At 37.6% G+C, this 20,789-nt stretch overlaps 3 protein-coding genes across 5 annotated transcripts in view; 2 read left to right on the forward strand and 1 right to left on the reverse strand.

The window, feature by feature from the left end:
- The window catches only part of LOC107668445 (lipase member H-like), a 12,041-nt gene extending 7,382 nt beyond the window's left edge, over positions 1–4,659 (forward strand). For 2 of the 3 annotated variants that reach the window (XM_016460314.1, XM_016460312.1), the window contains 8 exons: positions 657–765; positions 848–949; positions 1,057–1,146; positions 2,134–2,301; positions 2,379–2,468; positions 2,967–3,075; positions 3,151–3,324; positions 4,221–4,659. In XM_016460314.1, coding sequence (XP_016315800.1) covers positions 657–765; positions 848–949; positions 1,057–1,146; positions 2,134–2,301; positions 2,379–2,468; positions 2,967–3,075; positions 3,151–3,324; positions 4,221–4,308 — 930 coding nt within the window. In that variant the 3' untranslated portion in view covers positions 4,309–4,659. The remainder of the gene's footprint in view (positions 1–656; positions 766–847; positions 950–1,056; positions 1,147–2,133; positions 2,302–2,378; positions 2,469–2,966; positions 3,076–3,150; positions 3,325–4,220) is intronic. The other variant, XM_016460313.1, reaches the window with a different exon arrangement.
- A 450-nt stretch (positions 4,660–5,109) lies between these two features.
- On the reverse strand, positions 5,110–9,148 carry LOC107668432 (CD2-associated protein-like). The gene is made up of 8 exons (XM_016460298.1): positions 9,106–9,148; positions 8,958–8,987; positions 8,805–8,834; positions 8,102–8,217; positions 7,617–7,724; positions 5,829–6,001; positions 5,687–5,750; positions 5,110–5,326 (listed from the first exon to the last, which is right to left on the reverse strand). The coding sequence occupies exons 1-8, from the start codon at positions 9,146–9,148 to the stop codon at positions 5,288–5,290; spliced, it is 603 nt and encodes a 200-aa protein (XP_016315784.1). The 3' UTR covers positions 5,110–5,287.
- Positions 9,149–10,727: 1,579 nt separating this feature from the next.
- The window catches only part of LOC107668448 (kinesin-like protein KIF20A), a 16,353-nt gene continuing 6,291 nt past the window's right edge, over positions 10,728–20,789 (forward strand). The window contains exons 1-13 of the mRNA XM_016460317.1: positions 10,728–10,893; positions 11,174–11,360; positions 12,782–12,874; positions 12,964–13,083; positions 14,017–14,155; positions 14,237–14,412; positions 15,366–15,471; positions 15,702–15,914; positions 16,860–16,971; positions 17,372–17,446; positions 17,569–17,712; positions 20,022–20,190; positions 20,281–20,433. Coding sequence (XP_016315803.1) covers positions 11,184–11,360; positions 12,782–12,874; positions 12,964–13,083; positions 14,017–14,155; positions 14,237–14,412; positions 15,366–15,471; positions 15,702–15,914; positions 16,860–16,971; positions 17,372–17,446; positions 17,569–17,712; positions 20,022–20,190; positions 20,281–20,433 — 1,677 coding nt within the window. The 5' untranslated portion in view covers positions 10,728–10,893; positions 11,174–11,183. The remainder of the gene's footprint in view (positions 10,894–11,173; positions 11,361–12,781; positions 12,875–12,963; positions 13,084–14,016; positions 14,156–14,236; positions 14,413–15,365; positions 15,472–15,701; positions 15,915–16,859; positions 16,972–17,371; positions 17,447–17,568; positions 17,713–20,021; positions 20,191–20,280; positions 20,434–20,789) is intronic.

Consider the following 20,789-nt stretch of genomic DNA (forward strand, 5'->3'; position numbering starts at 1 on the left):
ATAGCTAATTTGACAAATGTCACCAAGTGTCATCCTATTCTGGTGAAGCAGAAAATTAAAAAAAAATGTAAACATACATTTGTTTTTTTGGTCAAAACTGACTGAAGAGGCCCAAAGAGTCAAAGATGATAAAGGCACTGCATGTTTGTTTAATATGTGAACAGATAAACAAATTTAAAATTCATTTAAAAGTTACAATTATCCATTTTTATTTTCAAAGTGTCTTCAAGGTGTTAACTAGCCTAATCAGAGTCCCATTCTTTTGTGAAATGTTCACCACAGTGTTTCCTGTGACTGACTTTCTGTCTGTGTGTGTGTGAGTGTGTGTGTGTGTGTGTGTGTGTGTCTGTGTCTGTGTGTCTCTCTCTCTCTCTGTGTGTATGTGTGTATACCTGTTTTTCTATTCTGGTGGGGACTTAAACCTGAATACACACAGACTCATGGGGACTCGTGTCACCTAAATTGAGGTCCCCACGGGTAAACATGCTAATAAATCAAGTTTTTTGAAAATCTAAAAATGCACAAAGTTTTCTGTAAGGGGTAGGGTTAGGGTTAGGGGATAGAAAATATCGTTTGGTCAGTATAAAAGTAATAGAAGTCTATGGAAAGTCCCCACAATTCACAGAAACAAACGTGTGTGTGTTTTGACATCACAGGAGAAAGGGGCTGATCTCGGCTCCATACACATGATCGGTGTCAGTTTAGGGGCCCACATCTCAGGTTTCACTGGGGCCAATTTTAATGGAAGCATTGGCAGAATAACAGGTGAGACTGATCCGTTCTCCTGAAGCTCTGAGTGGAGTGTTTCAGTGTGTGATTGATTGTGATGTTTGCGTGTCTCACTCAGCGCTGGATCCGGCAGGGCCCGAGTTTAACGGTCAGCCCCCCAGCGAGCGTCTCGACCCGTCTGATGCCCAGTTCGTGGAGGCGCTGCACACAGACATGGACGGTGTGTTTCTCTCACACATCACGAGACGGGGCTCTTGACTATGTGACACTCTATATAGAACATGAATATCTAGACGTGGTTAACTCATGGCTGGTGTTTTCTTGCAGCGCTGGGCTATCGTGATGTTCTGGGTCACATCGACTATTACGCAAACGGTGGAGCGGATCAGCCTGGATGCCCCAGAACCATCTTTTCAGGTCAGCTGTAACCATTTTAATAGCATTTTAATGTAACCTCAATTAAAAATAGTATTACACAAAACACACACACACTGCTGCTGTTCAGTTTGGGATCAGACGTTTCTTCTGCTCATCAAGGCTGCATTTATTTGATCAAAAATACAGGAAAAAACTTGATATTGTGAAATATTATTTACAATTTAAAGTAGCCGTTTTCTATGTGAGTATCTGTTAAACTGTAATGTATTTCTGTGATGCGCAGCTGTATTTTCAGCATCATTACTGCAGTCTTCAGTGTCACATGATCTTCAGAAATCATTCTAATATGCTGATTTGCTGCTCAAGACACATTTCTCTATCAATTTATTTAAAATAGAAATCTTTTGTAGCAATGTAAGTCTTTACTAGTCTTTGCTGAAGTATAAGTATTAATTAAAAAAAAAAGAAAGAAAAGGGAAAAAAATGTACTAACCCCAAACTTTTAAACTGTATTGTATTATTGTTAAATATAAATTATAATTTAAAGTATATTAAAATAGAAAACAGTTATTTTAAATTGTAATAATATTTTACAATAATTTTATGTATTTATTTATTTTTTTTAACATTAAAAATCTTACTGGTCCTAAACTTTTGAATGGCAGTGTGTATTTGTGTACTCTTTAAACTTAAAAATGCTTGTCAAATTAAATAAAAAATAAAGATTGATTTTAAATCTTTCAGTATTTACATTTTTACTTGCTTTCTAACCATACCTCTCAGAATTTTCAAATGCAAGGCATATAAAAGTGTAAGCAATTATATCATAATTACTTGCAAGATGCTACTCGCGCTCTTAAAGAAACATAAGAAAAAAGAAAGAATATCTTCATGCCCCAGACTAACATGATGCTCTGCATTCTCTCTTCATATTTCATATTGTGTAAGTTGCTCTATGCATGCTATATCATAATGTGTATATATGCAGGAGTCTGTAGTTTTGAGCTCTTCTCTGATGTTCCACAGGCTCGCAGTATTTCAAGTGTGACCATCAGAGGTCAGTGTTTCTGTACATGAGCTCCGTGAACAGCTCGTGTCCCATCACTGCGTACCCCTGTGACTCCTACACACTCTTCCAGGACGGGGAGTGCATGGACTGTGGGAGGTTCACGCCGGACGGATGCCCTGTTTTCGGTAAACTGAGCGCACTCTGAGCTTCATGTGATCAGTCGGCTGTTCTGAGACAGACCTGCTTTCATTGCACTGTGCAGGTTATGATGCTGTGCGCTGGAAGGACAGGCTGCTGCAGCTGATTCAAACCAGGACGTATTTCCAAACTAATAAAGCGTCTCCATTCTGCAGTGAGCATCGCTTTACAGCATCTTTTTTATTACATTTCAACTGTGAGCAGATTAGTTAAGTTTCAGGTTAAGATGCATATGTGACCCTGGAGCACAAAACCAGTCAGAAGGGTACATTTTTGGAAATTTCTGAATAAATAATCTTTCCATTGATGTATGGTTTGTTAGGATAGGACAATATTTGGCTGAGATACAACTATTTGAAAATCTGGAGAAAATATTGAGAAAATCATCTTTAAAGTTGTTCAAATGAAGTTCTTAGCAATGCATATTACTAATCAAAAATTAAGTTTTGATATATTTACGGTAGGACATTTACAAAATATCTTCATGGAACAATGATTTTTGGCATAAAAGAAAAATGGGTAATTTTGACCCATACAATGAATTGTTGGCTATTGCTACAAATATACCCCAGCGACTTGAGACTGCTTTTGTGCTGCAGGGTCACTTATATATAATGTAACAGCTTGTTTACGTAATCTCTGACTCCACTAGAGTTCGGTTACAAGGTTGATATTGTCACATGGAACCAGAAGACACACTGGGGATATTTAACGATTAAATTAAGCGATGGACAGGAAGAGGCGCAAGTTGAGCTCAATCAGTAAGTCTCGTTCTCGTGTAAGGAGTATTCCCAGATCGATGTTTTGGATGCTGATGTTTCTCCTCTCTCTTCCAGTAAATCCCTGATGTTTGAGAGGTTTGTGGAGAGCAGCGTTCTGGCTCAGTTTGACCGAGACGTCCAGCCTGTGAAAGAGATCTCGCTCAAGTTCTGTACGGGGAAAGGACTCCGGCCACGCAAGAAACTGCGGCTCCTGCGCATCCGCCTCACTCCTCTACAGAACCACCTCAGGTCTGTGTGCTTTCATCTGAAGCAAGAGTTCATGTCTGAGCTCTTCTTATACATGCTCTTCATGAACTGTTCACAGCAAGCCCAATAGCAGCTCTGTCAACCAGTGATCTGTGCTTCGTTTAATTCAAGCATGAGGTCTCAAGGTGTGTCATGTTTGATGACAAACATACTCAAAAGTTTGTTATTTTTAAATAAATTTATACTTTTATTCATCAAGTCTGCATTAAATTGATCATAAATGAGAGTAAAGACATTTAGAATGTTACAGTAGATTTCTATTTCAAATAAATGCTGCTCTTTTGAACTTTCTGTTCATCTGTGAATCCTGAAAAATAAAATGTATCAGTTTCCACAAAAATATTGTGCAGCACGACTGTTTTCAACATTGATAATAATCAGAAATGTTCAGCAAATCAGCATATTAGAATTATTTCTGAAGATCATGTGACACTGAAGACTGCTGAAAATCCAGCTTTGATCACAGAAATAAATTACAGTTTAACACACATTCACATAGAAAACAGCTGTTTTACATTCTAATAATATTTCACAATTTTTACTGTATTTTTGATCCTTGGTGAGCAGAAGAGCCTTCTCTCAGAAACATTAAAGTATCTTACTGACCCCACACTTTTAAATAGTACTGTAAATGGTTCTTGCTCGCTGAAACATTCATCAATGTACACGGGATTGAGAAATGTCGCAGGCTAGATTCAAACTCACTGCCGATGTGAATTAAATCCGAGGTTATTCAGACATAAAGATTTCATTGATGCTTGTCAGTACACATCTTAAACAGAATAGAGACAAAGTCCAGCGTACACCTGACAGCCACAACATCTCTTCTGTTTTGTCACTCAAACTCAGATTCACTAAACCGTTGTCTTGTGTTTCAGCAGGCCTCTGTGTCGCTATGATCTTCTGCTGGAGGAAAATAAAGAGGTGACGTTCAGACCGATTCCCTGTGAAGACTCGAACTTCTGATCCAGACACCGCTGTCCTTTTCTCTCGGGTCAGCGTCAGTGCTGTCTTTCAGAGTCCCTTCAGAAATCTGATTTACAGCTTGTTGTTTGGTTTTCTTAAAGAAAGTGTTGCTGTACCTTCGTGGTTTTTATGTAATGTAAATAAATATTTTTGTAAATATTTATTTGTCTTGTTTTTGCCTCGGTGATATTTATGGTATTGCTTTAGTTTTCTTTGTTTTAAAGTATAGTTTTTTTCTTAGAGGACACTTTTTTTCTTTACATCTTATGCCTCACTTCTTGCCTTTGCTCACTGCATATAAAAATGAAATTGTGATGTAATCATACATGTATAAATATAATAGCAATGTTAATAAATTTCATCACACGCTACTATTGAAAAGTTGGTTGTCCAGTAACTTTTCTTGTTTTTCAATTGATACATTTGCATTGTAACAAAAAAATCTATTTTTTAAAAATGCAAGTTCTTCTGAACGTCATCAGAATCCTGAATAAATGTATCACAGTTTCCACAAAAACATTAACCGTTTTCAATACTGATAATAATAAGAAGAGCAGCAAATCAGCATATTAGAATGATTTCTGAAGATCATGTGACACTGAAGACTGCTGAAAATTCAGCTTTGATCACAGGAATAAATTACAGTTTAACACATATTCTTTTTTTGTTGAAGTCTAACTGACCTTGAGCTTTAGAATCCTTCTTCACTCAACATGGAAAACGGCTGTTATATATAAAGATGAAATTAAAAGTAAGGTCTGATGTTAATAAGTCTAAGTAATCAATGCATGTGATTGAAACTATAGGTTGCTCTCTCTTTCCAGTCATCGTGCATGGTTTCAAACCCAAAACGTGTTTTATACAGCAATATGTTCACGGAGTTCTTCCTCAGTCTTTGTAAGTTCTTCATTGCACACTTGAGTTTGGCCGAGACTCCATGTCTGTATCTGTGATGTCTGACGGCTTCATCAGAGCTGGCTCACTTGGACATGTGCTTCTTAAGACATTCCACTTCAATCTGAAGAGAAAGAGAGCACTAGTGAGTGTTCATGGTACAAAACTAAACAACACATTACAAGCAAGACACAAGTTGCTATGTTTTCCAATTGATTTAATTTATTTATGCCTTTACTGTTATCCAAACCTTAAATAACTTTTGGGTTTTTGGTTATTAAAAAATAAATAAGCAAGTCCAGCCCAGGTAATACAAAAAGTAGTCTAACGTATCGCATTACTTTCCATAAAAAGTAACTAAGTAACACAATTCGTTACTTTTATATGGAGTAACGCAACATTGTAATGCATTACTTTTAAAAGTAGCTTTCCCCAACACTGCTCACGAATGAAACTGTTTAACATCTAGAGGCTCTTGACTCACTTGCAGTGACAAACGCATCTTCTTTTCTTCATCCAGTTCGTTCAGGAGCAGTTTGATTTCTTTCCTGAAACACAGTGACGTTGCATTTACAGAAAAATAAGGATAAGAAGTCCAAAACAGCGTGCATTGATGTTACACAAACTTGTGCTGAGACTTCAGCGTGTCCAGGTCATCTCGTAGCTCTCGGAGCTCCGCTCTCATCTGCTCTATAGCGCCGGGGCCCCGCGGGGCCGCTCGCGGTTTAGCAGCTAACGCCGAGAGATACGCCGGGAGCGGAGTCATGCTTGTGCCAGAAGAAGAGCTGCTGACGGGCTCCTGACAAAAAACATCAAAGGGACCATCCTAATCGTTTCAGTTCAGCTGTAAGCAGTTTGTTCTCTAGGGGCCTCATACTGCCAGGGGCCACAAAAGCCTAACAGGAGGTGTTGAGTAAGTTACTCTTAAAAAGTAAGTAATTCGTAGCTACTAACTACACCTTCAACAGAATAATTAGATTGCTGTACTAATTACTCTCTTTAGAAAGTGTTGCATTACTTATTACTAATTACTTGCTAAATCCCATATTAACCTCGACCAGTTGAGCAGAACAAGGATAGACATGAAACTGCTCTTCTAATTCTTCCAGATCAATAATATAAAAGTGCATAAATTATTCTAGAACTGACAAAAGTATTTACATGAAGGTTTAATATAGAATTGTTCTAAAGTCTATACAGTATTTAATGCAATCACAGCAGAAGTAACTAATTAAATCCCTTACTTTTTCAAGCTAAAATTGAATTATATATATATATAGTATATGAATTACACATAATACATAATATATATTTAATTAGTGCTGTCAAATGATTAATCGCGATTAATCGCATCCAAAATAAAAGTTTTTGTTTACATAATATGTGTGTGTCCTGTGTATATTTATTATGTATATATAAATACACACACATTCATGTATATATTTAAGAAAAATATGTTATATTTATACGTTCAGTATATTTATATAAAATATAATAATATACATGTAAATATTTTCAAAATATATACTGAATGTGTATTTATATATACATAATAAACAAACACAGTACACATATATTATATAAACAAAAAAAATTATTTTGCATGCGATATATAATTACTTAATAATTCATTTATTTCAGTAATTGCTTAGTAATGCATTACACCCAACACCAGAAGGTGAGCATCGGGCCCAAAAAATCCAGTTTTGAATGCTGAAGATTAATAAAAACTACTATTTTAGTCAACATTTTTAGACTTACATTTTAGATACTCTAAACTATTTCCTTTTGTTAATAATTAACATTAAAATAAAATTTAAAATATCTGGGCTGCACAATTAATCAATAAGGGATATTTTTCAAATTGCAGTCATGATGCATGACAAAATAATCACAATATAATTTTTGCTGTGCAGCCTATCAGTCAATATAATTACTTAATAATTCATTTATTTCAGTAATTGCTTAGTAATGCATTACACCCAACACCAGAAGGTGAGCATCGGGCCCAAAAAATCCAGTTTTGAATGCTGAAGATTAATAAAAACTACTATTTTAGTCAACATTTTTAGACTTACATTTTAGATACTCTAAACTATTTCCTTTTGTTAATAATTAACATTAAAATAACATTTAAAAAAATCTGGGCTGCACAATGAATCAATAAGGGATATTTTTCAAATTGCAGTCATGATGCATGACAAAATAATCACAATATAATTTTTGCTGTGCAGCCTATCAGTCAAAATAAAACACTAAAATGTATGTATTGTATGTGTTTACTTGCATGTGACCATTAACAAAAAATCAGGGAATAACATTAAATGACTGAAACATGAACTTCTAAGACCTTTGACTGACAGAAACCCCTGCAGTCTGGAAAAATAGTCTTTTTGTCTTCGTAACAGACTTACTGTGGTGTCTTTGGGTGCATCTGTGTTGCTATAAAGAAACTTGAGGGCCAGCAGGTCTGGTTCCTGATGCACTTCGTTCATTTTCTGGCCTGTTTGTTCATCAGCAGTCTGCAAAGAGAAGTAATAAGCACAAAACACTCAATATCTTCAGAACATCTTTATCTTTATTCTCTAGACGTCAGTTTTAGGTTCTAAAATGTGTCTTATCCTAAACAATGTTACACCAGTAATACTGTAGTTTAGTGAGTTAGGAAACTATCACACTGTTTTGTACAGTATCAGTCATAGCAATGTGTGAGTTGTTAGAATGTGACTTACACACCGATTAAGACTGAGAAGTTAAATATAAGTCGAGGACAAACACAAACCGTGACAAAGGTTCTGTCTATACGAGGAGGTTTGGATGACACTGGTTAGTGCATGATAACTCAAGTGTCACGGCTTGTTCATGCAGTCATTAAATACGTGATGATTGGCTTTCAGACGTGATTCAGAGAGAGCATGTTCTCCAGTCTGCTGTGTTCGCTCAGAGTCGACACGACGGACTTCAAATCTTCAACATCTGTGACAATGAGACGTGGAAAATAATGCACACGCAGTTCTGGGGGGAAATAAAGTGCCACGGGCCAAACTATAATTCATGAACGACTGTCCTCAAAAATTATATTAAATATTTGAGTCTATAAATATTAATAGAAAGAGCAACATTACACTCTAAAAAATGCTGGGTTAAATATAACCCAGCGCTGGGGAGAAATAAAATAAATGCAAAAAATTTACTGAGCACAATAGAGCATAAAACAAATGTAAATATATGCATGAGTGCTCTCATTTGTATTTGGTCAATGAATGAAGGATCGAGCAGACGGATGTTTTAATAAACAACGCTGTAAATGCATGGCAAGAAGAAATAAGGAGCTCATGGATCTGACACACGAACAAACTCCAGAAGCACAAAAGATAATCATTTAGGTGCACAATATAAAACAATATTTGATTTGATTTAAGAATCATTTGGTGTTTCAGTAAATATCAGCCGTGGTTTTAAAGTTTGTTTTGTACATTCACTGCTGTGGTCACTAGAGGAATCTATATTTAGCTACTTCTCACACCAACTGTGTTGTAACTGTACACCATCATGACAGAGACTATTGTCCAGACTAAGTTTAGCCAGAACCTCTCACTCACCAGCCTGATCCAGCCCGAGAAATACAATCTAGTAAAGAGAAATTAAATCAGACATTGCATTATATTAGAGTTACTGATGCATCTAAAGCATATTATTGTATAAGTCCAGCGATAAAACACTGTGGGCTTCGAGGTCTGGTTCAGAAAACTCACGTCTCTGTTTTGCAACGGTAACTTTCCAGACTACATCCGCAGCAAGACGCTCATGTCTTCATTTCATCTTGTGTCTGTCAGCAGGATGGTTCTCCAGCTCTTCTGCGGCGTTTCTCTGCTTCTCAGGAGCCTCTTTGACTCCTAATACTCTCTCCTTTTATGGAGCCCTCAAGACACCAATCAGAAGCCATGCACACGTCCCGCACATTTGTCCCACAGATTCTTTCTCTGTGTCGTAGAGTAACAATAAAGTGATCAAACCTATGCAATAAAACCTCAGCTGTTTAGATCAAAAAGTATGTTTGATATCAACACTCAACGCAGCATGCAAATCAGGTCAGATGATGATGATGCATGGGGGAATTCTGGGTTTGCATCGTTTCTGTGTGTATTTCGGATCAATCAGCCTAAATAATTAAAGCACTGCTGATCAGACTGGACAAATGCAAACAAATGGTCAGTCTAAACGTGTCTGGACTCTGACTTTCACACTATCATTCATATTTTTATCAATGTAACACGTTTCAGGCTCTGAAGTTCATAAACATGAAAGGAAGCTCACATGCAGGTTAATTACACACTCAAACCAAACACTCTTTTGTGATTTATTATGCCTTAAACATTTGTGCTTGATAACAACATAATTTATTGTCCAGCATCAAAACTGGTGTAACATGAGACTCAGATAATGCTAGACATCAAGCTTTGCAAATACATGCAAACACACAGCAACAAACAATTAGGCCATTAACAATTGTTTAGGCTATGTGTCATCACTTTCACACACAACACTGAAACTACCTTCATTTCACTTTCTGTTTAGATCATCATACATTGAAACATGTAAGCTACTACTACCCTTATGAAAATTAACCATGGATTTATGATAGCAAACGAGTTGTAACCATGTTTTTTTTACTTTTAAACTATGGTTAACAGTGTTGGGGAAAGTTACATTTAAAGATAATGCATTACAATATTGCATTGCTCCCTAAAAATAACTAACTGCATTACGTAGATACTTTTTATGGAAATGTCCCTGCTGAAAAAACAATAGACACCATCACAGAATGTGTAATGGTTTTACTGGTTATAATGAGAATCGTACTGGTTTTAATGGAAACTGTGATGGACGCTGGGGGTAATTGGTCACCTTCTATTAGGGGCTTGTTAAAACCAATAAATCCTAAAGGAATATGTCTCAAAACACACAAAACAAAATAGGCAGGTTAACCTTACAGTAAAACTCAACACTGATTACTGTCAGACTTACACAATCCTTTGTCACTTTTTAATTTTAAAGCACAAACACCACAAAATCAGACGTTGGCACCTCCTTTTACTGTGAGATTATTCTGAGGTTAAACAGATTTAAAATCATATTGTTTAATAGCTATGATGCTGTTTTAAAATCAAATCTTTGCATAACTATGATAGGAAACAATGGCATCAATAGCTATATTGAAGGAACATCACTTTGTGACATTAATTCAATGCAGTTAACATTGTTTCAGCAGTTCATTGCTTTCTGGGGAGAGAACTAAAATCCAAATTAGTGTCGTGGAGCAAGCAATGGTCTTCTCAAAATTGTCAAGAAGACTTCAGATGTGGACATTAAATGTACCAAACAAAAACACGCCACTGGCCACACCTCCAAAGGGAGTGGAAGCGCCGCACGTTGACCAATCAAAAGCAAAGTATTTCCTCCGGCGTGTCTGATTGGCCAGTTGGAGTTGCTCAGGTGCGCTGTGATTGGTGGAGCGCCCTGACCGCGGCGTTCGAATATGTCTCAATAACCGTTAGTGAGCTAGTATGCATGAGTTTAAGTTTAGGTTAGTTACTGTATTAACTGTGTCCAGGTTAGATGTTATGATTCTAGCTTAGCTGTAGGAGTCACTTATATAACTGTAAAACTACGTTTGGATCATAAATCAAGGTAACGTCACGAATATTTATATATGCGATGCTAGCTGCTAACAGCTAACACAGCTTCAGGTAAATACAATAAACTCTGCTATTCTGTCGAAATGCTGTTCATTTGTTCTCGTATTTTGTTGTTAGCTGTATCATAATGTATCACTGTTTAACAACCAGCGTCTTTGAAGTGAAACGCAGCTATCTGGCTAACCGAGTGACTCGTGTTTAGTAGTTCGCGGTAACGTTAGTTCAGTCAGAAACGTCCTGACAGTAAATATTGTGCGTGTTTTCGTGTCTAGGCGTGTGGTCATGGCTCTGGCGTCTCCGTGCGGGATTCTGTCCGATGAGGAGGAGTGTGGGGCTGTGTTTGAGTCCACAGCTGCTGATATTGGAGCTCTGATGATGAGATCCCAGCGCTTTGTGTCTCCTCTGCCGGAGATCTCTGTCATCAGCCCTGCTGCAGAGCCCCAAACTCCCACTCAAGAGGTATGATCAGTGTTGCCAGCTTACTTTCATGGGAAGTTGCTAAAAGAAGGTCAATTTGTTGGTAAATGACGTTGTGATGTCATTGCACGCTGACGTCACTACGCAAGATTGCGTCACTGCATCAAATCTCCAGCGAAAATATATTTTATATATGTTCCTTTATATTTGTTCGTAAAAGGATATGAATAATAATTTTGTCTTACTTGTTCCAGTAACTACTTTTGTTCTTGCCAACAAGTTGACATTTTTTGTTATTAACAATATTTTGAATGTTACTAATGTAAGATTAACTATTAAACTACACCGTATCCATGCTGACTGGTAAAGTTGCAGGACACTTTGTGGATCACTAGTTTGTAGTGATGACTGGAATCAACATTAGTAACAAATAAGTACTAATATTTAAAAAAATAAGTACTTGTCAGTTTTTATAAACCGGAGAGTTCCGGTGCTTGATTCTGATTGGCTGAGCCGCGTTCGAAACTGTTGTAACTGAAGCCGTGGTTTACAGTGAATTTATAACAGCTAAGGGGCGTTGTTAGGCATGACGCAACTTTAATAACCAGTAGCAATGGAGTAGGTATTTTCACTATTGGAATACGTGCTAGAATCTAATGAAAGTGCTAGTGACTAGTACTAATTCAGTGCTCACTATAGAAATAGGTGCTACTGGTATTTAATGAGTAGACTCTAGTAAATTTGAAAATGGACTACATACTAGTAATATAGAAAATAGTTCAAAATCAGTTTTATTTATGTATTCTGTTTTAACGGCTCCATTATGTTTTAATAATCAATATGATGAATACTGGGGACCTACAACATGTTTTATATTTGCTGTCTGTCTTATAATTTAATACAAGTTTATTATCGAAAATGGTAGTTATTGAATGTATAAAAAAGTGCGACAGAGGTTTACTGTTAAAATGGAAACATGGATGAAATGGATGTTATTACTGCTATTTTAGGAAGCAAATTATACTGTACAGTAGTAATAGCCTGTATTGTATGTAGTATAATATATATATACTGTCAATTTCTTCAAGTTAAACATTTTGGTGTGTGCATGATTTGATGATGGTTATCTAATGAAATGGTGAAAAATAGACTTTTTTAAAAATTAGAATAGCAGTCTGGTTTAATATTCATAGACACCAGTTCAGTATGCAGTTTGATATTGTACTGCATTACTTTTGATTTATTCATACGGTTATAAAGCTCTATGCTATATTGTTCAATTTTGCTGAACTCGCCCCAGGCTGATGATTACCGTTAGTTCAGTGGGCTCTTATGCCTCAGATTATCACACTGCCAAGCTGTAAATAATGTGTTTTCACTCTGCTCAACACAAACTGCTTGCTTAATGGCTAGTACCGCAGGCTCTGTGATGTGAATGCATCTCTCATCTGTTTGACTGGCAGCCTGTGCAGATCAAGCCTGATGTCAGCGCTGACGACGGGTCCGAGAAGCTGAAGGTTTTCCTGCGGATCCGTCCTCTGACTGAAGCAGAGCAGGTGAAGGAGTCGGACACACACGTGAAACACTGTTTTAAGTGAGGAAGGGCTTGTTTGGCTGACAGTGAAGGCTTTGTTGTGCTCCTCAGGGTTGTGTGAATGTGCAGTCCAAGGACAGTCTGCTTCTCCGAGCGCCCAAAGACTCCCGCAACATGAAGAGTGCCGAGAGAGGCGTCGCTCAGAGCCTGCACAAGTTCACCTTCACAAAGGTAATGCATCCACTAGGGCTGTGCGATATTGACAGAAAATAATATCTCGATATTTTATTGATACCGATAATTAGACGATATTTGGCTGAATGTGTTATTGTACTGGCATCTTAAACTGACTCCTAAAGTTTTTGATATTCTTCATATTCTGTGTGGTGATCAGTTCACACGGATAGAAATTCATCTTTTTCAAAAAGTTAAAATTTGTACCTTTTATGGGCATTTTATTTTATTTTTTCTAAAAGTGTGCATTATCTTTTGAGTCACATTCTTACATTTAATCAGTGAATTAGAATAATAAGAAATTTGGGCTGTTACCAAGCAAATGAAATCAGTATCAGCAAAATTCATCTTTGCAGTGCAGAGGAAACACAGGAGCTGCGTCTGAAGTGGCATTTAGATGCATTTACACACCGTTTAGTGCAAGACATGAATGCATTTAACCTGCAGTTACAAATGCATAAATAATAGTTTGATATACTAAACATAAAACGTTGAATACTGTTATTTGAAATTATTTAAATAATAAAAAGATACTTTGAATGTGAAATTAAAACCACCAGTAGGTGGCAGCAAGTCACTGATAATAAGTGAGTCACTGCGATTGAACCGAATCATTTAAACAGTTGATTAATTCAGGAGCGAAATGCCGTCATGTTGCTCAGAGACGCAAAACAGTGCTGTGGCTGTGTTTGGAATTATTTGTATTGGCGAAATAGCACAAAAACAGTAGGGGTGTTTGGAATGGTTTTTGCAAAATACTTGATGTCAAATCACACATCGTTAAAACAACAATTATGATATTATCACAGACCATATATATCGCACACCCCTAGCATCCACCATGAAGGAAATCATCAATAGTAAAAAGGCTCACAAAGTTATTTTTACTGACAAGCTTCACTCTGGATGTGACTTTTCTCACTCGTGCAGATTTTTGGAGCGCAGAGCTCTCAGCAGGAGGTTTACGATCACACCATACGGGAGATGGTGCGAGATGTTATGCGTGGAGAAAACCGGCTCCTCTACACTTACGGCGTGACCAACTCGGGCAAAACCTACACCATACAGGGTAAGACGGCCATGCCAGCTCTGGACTGATGCACATGTTTCTGTACAGCTGGATGGGTTGTTATTTTCTGTGATTGAGCAGGTGCGGGTGGAGACGCGGGTCTGCTGCCGCGAGCGTTAGTCTCTGTGTTCCTGAAGCTGTCTGGACGACTGTACTCTGCCATGGACCTCAAGCCTGTACTGAGCCAGGAGGTCCGTAAACTGGACGCGGAAGAGGTCCGTGCTGAGGAGATGCGACGGGACGCTTTGCTCAAAGAGGTAAAGCGAGAGCAGTGTTGGGAAGGTTACTTTGGAAATGTAACAGGTTACCAATTACAAGTTACCCTACTTAAAATGTAATAAGTAGTGTAACTATTTCAGTTACTTCATTAAAGTAATGTAACTGATTATTTTTCTAAATGTCTAATGTTTTCAAACACGTTAACCGTACAGTTAGTGCTCAACACTGATTACCTTCATCACTTGAATTAAGATTATAATAATTTAATTTTAAAGCACAGCCACCACAAAATCAGACTTTAACACTTCTTTTTACTTTGAGATCATTTTGAGGCTAAATACAGATTTAAAATCATAACACGAAATAGTTTAGTAGCTATGATACTGTTTTTGAAATCAAATCTTTGCATAGCTAGGAAACATTGGCATCTAACAATGCCTTGGGGGAAAAAACCCGTTAATCGTATAAAGTAAAGCATATACATAAACCCAACTGTGTGTGTGTGTGTGAAAATTCAAATGTAACCCCCTTTGTAATCATTAACATTTTCATAAGTAACTGTAATTTTATTACACATTTTTTTCTCTGTAACTGTAACAGATTAGTTACATTTATTTTAATGTAAAAATACACAATTAGAAGTAAATAAGTTAATACTTCCGCTAGACTTTTTTTTTTTCTCATCTACATTAGCATTTCAGAATAATTTAGATCAATAATTGGAAAGACAACAAAAACTTTAAAGTTACTAGTTAGTTGTTGTTTTTTTATGATACAACTTTAGTAATTGTAACCAAAACATGTCATAAATGTATGAATGCATATTTGTCATACTAAAAATTTATGAACAGGTGGTGATTCTTGAGACATTATTGACCATTTTTCTGTAAAAACACTTAGAATAATACTAATTATTGTCCTCAGTCATTTTTGTCTCTCCAGGAGTTTCAGGTTGTTCTTGGCCATCTCTGATTGTCTTTGTTTTGTCCAGGAGGAAAGCACGGCTGGACATCAGTCTCGGCTGCGAGCAGGTTTGTCCTGGGACAGCGGCGTCAGCGGACTCTCAGCGACCAGCCACATCGCAACACAGCTGGAGGGTGAGGAGCTCTCTGACATCCAGCCTGAGAATTATTCACTCTCAGCCCAGACTGAATATTGATATGTTAGGACACTTAAACAAAGAGACTGCCTTTCTGTTTGTAAAAAGTGACAAATTCCTGCTGTATTTGTTAGATGTGTTTAAGATTTCGAATGCAGAATTTTGTCCCTAATCCTAACATAAAACTGTAGAGATTCTTCTGAGCGGGTGTGTGTTTGTTCCATCCAGACTCAGCTGGCGTGTGTTTGGAGGCGAATGGTTTGTGTCTCAGCGGTGGGGAGGATCTTGAGGAGGGTGTGCAGTTCTCAGTCTGGGTCTCGTTTTATGAGATCTACAACGAGTTTCTTTACGATCTCCTGGACGCTCCACCTTCACTTCAGTTTCGCAAGAGAGCCACACTACGCCTCAGCGATGACAAACATGGAAATCCTTACGTAAAGGGTAAAAATCACAAACTAGGGATGGGCGATATCTTATCGTTTGCGATAGACTGGTAAAAATTCTCCCCATGATAAGAATTTGTCTTCCCGCGGTAACAACGATAAAACATGGCGACATGGCGGAAGGCAGACGTGAAACTGGGGAGGAGTTTATCGGTAAATGAGGAGCTGTTTGGTCAGAGCTGTACACTGCGACAAAAAATCGGTCAGAGCCTTGAATAAATGTGCTACAGTAACACAGTTTTGCATGTGTATGAGCCTGTTTACAAACCTGTTATCCAACAAAGATTAACATACTTTACATACTTTTACTCCAAATTCACGTTATAACATCAGTTGAGTGTTTGAAATAACTTATTTTTCTGACCAGACCTGGTTTCATATTACAGAATGAGGCAGAAATCCTATGTCGATTAGCATTGCATTATAAATATACTTTATTCTAATAAAAATACCCAAGATGGCTTGAACACAGATAAACCATAGATTGTCACAATCGTGTTTGTCTCCATGTTTGATCAGTTTCAGCGTTTGTATGTTCTTTTTACTCGGCTACAGCGGTAGCTGGATGTCTTTGTCCATATGAGGGATTTCCTGGAACGTCATCAGTTCTGTTACTTCTGTGATGCGTATGTGCAGTTTATGCGCGAGGGCGCCCTCTGGAGTCCAGTATGAATGAAACGGACATTACATTACGTGTGTGCTCACAACACCCTATTTTTTTATGTCTCAGTGGATGCATATGAGTTATCGTCATTGATATCATTATCGCAATAAATACCAGAAAATTTCGTGATATAGTTTTAAGTCCTAAGTCGCCTATCCCTATCACAAACAGAACAGAAATTACATTTTCAGTTACTAATTTAAATGTATCAATTTCCTCTTGACTTTTGACATTTCTTTCAATTTTAATCATACTGAATGATTCATCTCGTTGCTTTAGATCTGACCTGGATTCAGGTACTGAGTGCAGAAGAGGCCTGGAGAGTGCTTAAAGTTGGACAACGCAACCAAAGTTTTGCCAGCACTCACCTAAACCACAACTCCAGCCGCAGGTACATCATGAGCGATGCTGTGAAGTGAAATTCACACGGTTTTCTTTATACATTTTACTGTTCTTATTGATCTTATTTCATCCATGTGTATGTTTCATTACTAAAACCTCAAACATCTGATCTTGCAATGGTTTATCAAAATATTGTAATTGGATCTTCATTCAGGACTCCAATCGTTTAACGCCCACATCTCAAAATCCTAATCCTTGTCCTACGCTTTCTTTCTTTTCTAATGATCCATAACAGTCAGATGTACATCATAATGCAGAAAAACAGATGACTTTAACTAACTTCAAGCTGCTGACACATTTACCATTGTTCATTGAATTTCAGTCATTTCAATGTGAATCCACACAACTGGGCAAAATATAATAATAATGTATTTTCTTGGCATTTTTAGCCATAGTATCTTTACTATCCGTGTTCTACATGTCAAGCCTCAAGCGGAGCTGGGACAGGTGACCAGAATCAGCGAGTGAGTCCATCCACGTTACCGTTGTAATTGCTGTATTGGACTGAACCCTGTAGAATTATTCTGCAGATTAAAAGACCTCCGAAGGATTTAATGTGGAGTTGTTATGTGTTCCTTCCCGGCAGGCTCTCTGTGTGTGATTTGGCGGGGTCTGAGCGCTGTAAAACCCAGCAGAACGGCGAGAGAATGAAGGAGGCGAACAACATCAACACCTCTCTGCTGACGCTGGGCCGCTGCATCACTGCCCTGAGACACAATCAAACCAATAAGTGAGTGTGGCGCTTCACGATACTAGAGCGTGAGGGTCCGCTGGGGGCCATAAACAGCCTGATCAGGGCTCCAGACTAACATTTGAGTTAAGTTCTACAGATGGTGGCCCCAGGAGCAGATTTGGTATTGCTGGGGGGAATATTTAATCATAAAATTACTATTGATTTGCATTAATAAGTGCCGTTAAGGCCCGTTCACACCAAGCATGATAACTATAAAGATAACGATAAAGATATAGTTCTAAAAATCGTTCTCAATATTAAAGAATAGCATAGTTCACACCACAACGATAACGATACAGAGGAACGATATCGTTGTGATCACTTTCAAAATGATTTTTTACCAGCTGATGAACGATAAAACACTGACAGCCAATCAGAATCCATCCTGCTGTAACGAGCTCGAGAATTTAAAGCGGCAGTTGCAAATTTAAGAAGTTTTTCCAGGCACTTTGTGACTTTTCTTTCTTCATACCCAAAAAAGTGCAAAACTTTGACAAAATTTGATTTCTTGATGATTTTATATTTTATAATAGTGATTTTATCATTCCTAAATATAAAGCCAAAAGTAAAAATTAATAACAAAGCCAATGTAGCGAATCAGCTCATGGGGAAATATGAATAATTAATCATAACTAAGCGCTCCTCTGCTGCCATCTACTGGTTAGAGTGGTAATTTGATGGGTTTTTTTAATCGTTATTACTTCACAAAAGTGTTTGTTTACCATAAAGCATATTTTTGTCATCCCATTAAAAAATGCTATTCAAAATGGATCATTTTTAGAGCTTTAAAGTGTTGGAAATAGTTGTGTGAATGCTTGAAAGGCATTGAAAAGTGCTTGAATTTCTCTTTTAAAACATTGTACAAACTCTGAAATGAATAATATAATAACATTCGACTATTTCTGCCACAATACCGTGGTTATAGTTAGCATTACTACTTCTGATTTTCTATGTCAGTGCTGTTTGATCTGTTTATAACAGAATTCTGTGCAAATTTGAATACATCGCTACGTTGTGCATTGCAGCACTGTGTAGTAACAGTGTCGCGAAATCACCTTTGGTTCTGCAGCTGAATAACATGAGCACAAATCAGCAGCCTACAGAACACTCAGGCCTACTAGAGGAACTTTTGCCTATGCTTTTAACAAAAATACCACTGCAAAAACAACTAGACTAATATAAATTTCAAATATTAAAGTGTTAAAGACAAGTTAACAGTCAGTAATAAAATAGGAACAAACAAATCAATTAGCAATAGCATAAATTAAATACAACTGAACTAAATTACAGGTACAGAAACTGTAATTAAAATTTTAAAAACACGGCGTAGATTTCTTTTCATAAATAAAATATAGATTATTAATTAAAGTTATTAAAGATATTCAGTCAAGATCAGTGAATGATTTTCTTTTGTTCTTTGATTAATGACAGGAAGCGCGTTTATTAGACTGCTGTCTCTTTAACACTGAACTTTAAATACTGTACACAAGCATTTTCTTTCTCGTGTTTACGTTCACTTCAGACAAAAACGGCTGTGTTTATGACGATATACTGACTTGATAAATATGAAAGAAGTCAGTTCTGGCCCGGAACGATCTTTTCTGCAGAACGGACACAGATTGAGACCGATGTTCTCTGTGCTCGTGCTTCAGCAAACAAGGCACAAGTTTGCTAACTTACTAAGCTTAACTAGCCGCGACGGCGACACGCGAAATTTCTAATTTAGAAACGGTTTCTATTTCCGCGACGTCACGGCTGGAACAACAACATACAAACTATATGACAGTAGATAATCTCAGGTGATTATGTGCTTTATTCAAAATTAAACGTGTCTAATATGAGTTTAAATATAATTTTGTGTGACCTTGTAGCCATGATACTGAAAGCAACAATAGATAGTTTACTTCATATCTTGAAAATAAATTAAAGCAAAGATGACCGTTAAAACTGTGGACTCGCTGCGAACGGACGAGTGTATTCCATGAAGAAGATGTTATCAGTCACTCAGTATGTACATTTAATAATGTTAAAAAGGTTTGATATTTATGAATTAGATTATAAGCGTATCCATTTCGTTGCGAGTGCAGAGCGCTTGCAGAGAGGCTCCGCCCACACATGCTTCTGATTGGCTGTGATATTTGATTGATTCTGTCGCGTCTAGTGTGGACACACAAATTGCTTGTCGCTGGAATCTTGTCGCGTCGCGTGTAGTTAGGACACGGTGTTATACCTGATTCTTGGGAGTTTGGAACCGGTTTTCGATACCCAACCCTGCTGCTGATGGATAAAAACTGTGCTTGCTGCAGGTCTCGTCCTCCGCTGGTGGTCCCGTTCAGAGACAGCAAGTTAACCAGGGTCCTGCAGAGCTTCTTCTGTGGTCAGGGCCGCTCCTGCATGCTGGTCAACATTAACCCCTGCGCCTCCACCTACGACGAGACGCTGCAAGCGCTCAAGTTCTCTGCCATCGCCACACAGGTAACAACATGACCGACCGTTTCATCTTTCCTCTTCTGGACACACAGCAACATTCTCCATTCACATACACACACATGTCTCTTGTGTCAGCTGGTGCATGGGCCGTGCAGTAAGACGCGAGTGGCTTATATTCTGTCGCTGCTCCGTGAGCATCCCGCACATCCCAACAACACCACTCTACTGGAGGAGGAGGAGGAGGAGGAGGAGGAGGAGGAAGGAGACATCACCATGTTTGATCCTGAAGTAAATACACTTTTATTTCATTCACAGAGACGAGAGGACTGCAAGTTGTAGTCCTTACTGATTCCAAATTAGATGGCAAAAATTGTAGTTGGTAAAATGCTTTAGGTAATATAATTGGATTACTTCTGACCTAACTCGTTTATCACATTGATTTAAATGGGGTAATCTTGTACCATATTGATATAAAGAGCGAGAGAGAGTTATTAACAGCATTGAACATTGTATTATGTCAAGGTTTCTCAAACTGGGGTTTATTCAGGGGGTTTGTGAGTTTAATGAAAAGCTAATAATTTGGGATGTAACGATTCACTCAACTCACGATTCGATTCACAATTTTGATTTCACGATTCGATTAA

The sequence above is a fragment of the Sinocyclocheilus anshuiensis genome, unplaced genomic scaffold (assembly GCF_001515605.1).
Source record: "Sinocyclocheilus anshuiensis isolate Anshui unplaced genomic scaffold, SAMN03320099.WGS_v1.1 scaffold2749, whole genome shotgun sequence".
Lineage (NCBI taxonomy): Eukaryota > Metazoa > Chordata > Actinopteri > Cypriniformes > Cyprinidae > Sinocyclocheilus > Sinocyclocheilus anshuiensis.